The following is a 1785-nucleotide window of genomic DNA, read 5'->3' on the forward strand; positions in this document are numbered from 1 at the left end:
GGGAGCGATCACAGTGCTAGCGGACCATCGTGGTGCAGAGGGCTCAAACTGATGAAGGCCACTCTCAGTCATGCAATACCACGACTGCAGGACTTCAAGCCTCCAGAGATCGCTATGCTTCTCCATATGGTCGTTCGTTGTAGTGATGCCCAGAACTGCCAGAAGTGCGACCGTTCATTGATGAGTGTTGCAGGGTTATTGATCCCAGTAAATGGGATGCCCGCGAAATATCTGTTGCTTGTCGAAGTGCATCCAAATTCGCATACCCACCGTCCAAGCTTATATGGAAGTTCACTGAGTATTTGGTCTCGAGTGATGGGCTAAGCAAAATGGTACCAGCTCAGTTCAGTATAACAGCTAATGGTGTCCTCGTTGGGCTGGCTTCCGCTTCACATATGGGCGATATTGGAAAGTTCGTGACGAAGGTTCGCTCTTATCTGCGCGAGGCGGAAGGCCTGCCGTTAAAGTTTGGAGGTCTGACCGAGGCTCAGGAAATCATGGCTATTCACGCAGTCTTGTATGGTGGCCAGTGTCGACTTACCGAGTCAGAATTGAAGTTTGCGCAGGAGTGCGCTCGCCGGACGATAGCAGGATCTATTGAACTCGAACCTAACGCCTTTAATCGGCTCTTGTATGTCGTCGCGAGCACAGCTCATGTGGAAGGTATCGAAGACATCGCGGTTGAATTGTTCCGTTATGGCCAGAGAAAAAGCAGTGGGTTCGACGAGGTCTCAATTGCCGGGCTCTGCAGCTCGTTGGCGATGTTCGCCGATCCGGGGAATCTGAACGAATCCTATCGGATGAAGGTTAAAGAGCTCATGTCCAATGCTCTGCAGATTGCGGAGATGTGGCACAAGCCGGACCACGACAGGGCTAGCACTGCTAAGCTGGTCAACTGGTTTTTGCTCTGCGCGAAATATGAGTGGCAGATGCCTTTGTCAGCCTGCTTGGAAGCGTTGCTCGCCGAGACGGCACAACATTGTCAGGGGCGGCATCTGGGTATCCAGTCTTCGGCTGTTCAGAATAGCGGCCATAAAGGAGTGCGGGAGGCCCTAGCAAGCTGTGCCACGGAGCTTCGAGTTGTCGACGAGTGGCAGTGTCCGAAGACACGTTGGTATATTGACGCCGCGATTGTCGGCTCTGGAGGAGAGCCGGAGGTTCTAATAGAGTGTCAGGGCAGAGTTCACTCGAGGAGTCCGTATCTCCAAGCGGATAAGCTGAGGCTGAGGATTCTTAGAGCGATTTATGGGCAGGAAAGAGTGGTTGAAGTCGATGGAGCTGGAGTGGGATTAGCTGGGTTCGCGAACCATTCGAGAGAGCAGGTGCGGAAGGCTTTTGAACTCTTGAATTTGACGAACAACCAACGAGAGTCTGTTTCCGACATGTGAGTGTTTCTGACATTAATGTTTGTTCAGTTCCGCAAGGGTTAGTGCATCTGTTGAGCTCTAATGGCTAACCTCAGACTTTTCTCATGGTCGCTCTACAGCGTTCAGGAGTGAGTTTGCAGCCGTATTCTTTCACTGCTAAACTGCGGTGTTGTGACAGCTCTCGAAAGGTACTTACTCTGGTGAACACTTTCCCCGATATGCTAACGGATGCTAGGAATACTGAAGCTGTCATGCACAGGGTGGCCTCCTTTCCCCCCTGTGGCACTGTGCACGAGCTCTTCCAGAGGGTTGCGACAGAGATCACGCGTGAGTCCTTCCCGAAGGAAGTCCGTTGGGACAACTCGAGCCTTATGCAAGTGCTCCGGTCTGTTGTGGACTTCCGTGTTCGGAGTCCCCT

The 1785-nt window shown here is 52.3% G+C and overlaps 1 protein-coding gene across 1 annotated transcript; it reads left to right on the plus strand.

Moving 5' to 3' along the window:
* Positions 1-329: 329 nt before the first annotated feature.
* Positions 330-1388, plus strand: Pmar_PMAR012300 (hypothetical protein; the record flags this gene model as incomplete). The annotated part of the gene is made up of 1 exon (XM_002771216.1): positions 330-1388. One exon carries the CDS (start codon positions 330-332, stop codon positions 1386-1388), a length of 1059 nt encoding a protein of 352 aa, XP_002771262.1.
* Between the last annotated feature and the right edge of the window lie 397 nt (positions 1389-1785).

Source organism: Perkinsus marinus, assembly GCF_000006405.1.
Source record: "Perkinsus marinus ATCC 50983 genomic scaffold scf_1104296963314, whole genome shotgun sequence".
NCBI classification, from domain to species: domain Eukaryota; phylum Perkinsozoa; order Perkinsida; family Perkinsidae; genus Perkinsus; species Perkinsus marinus.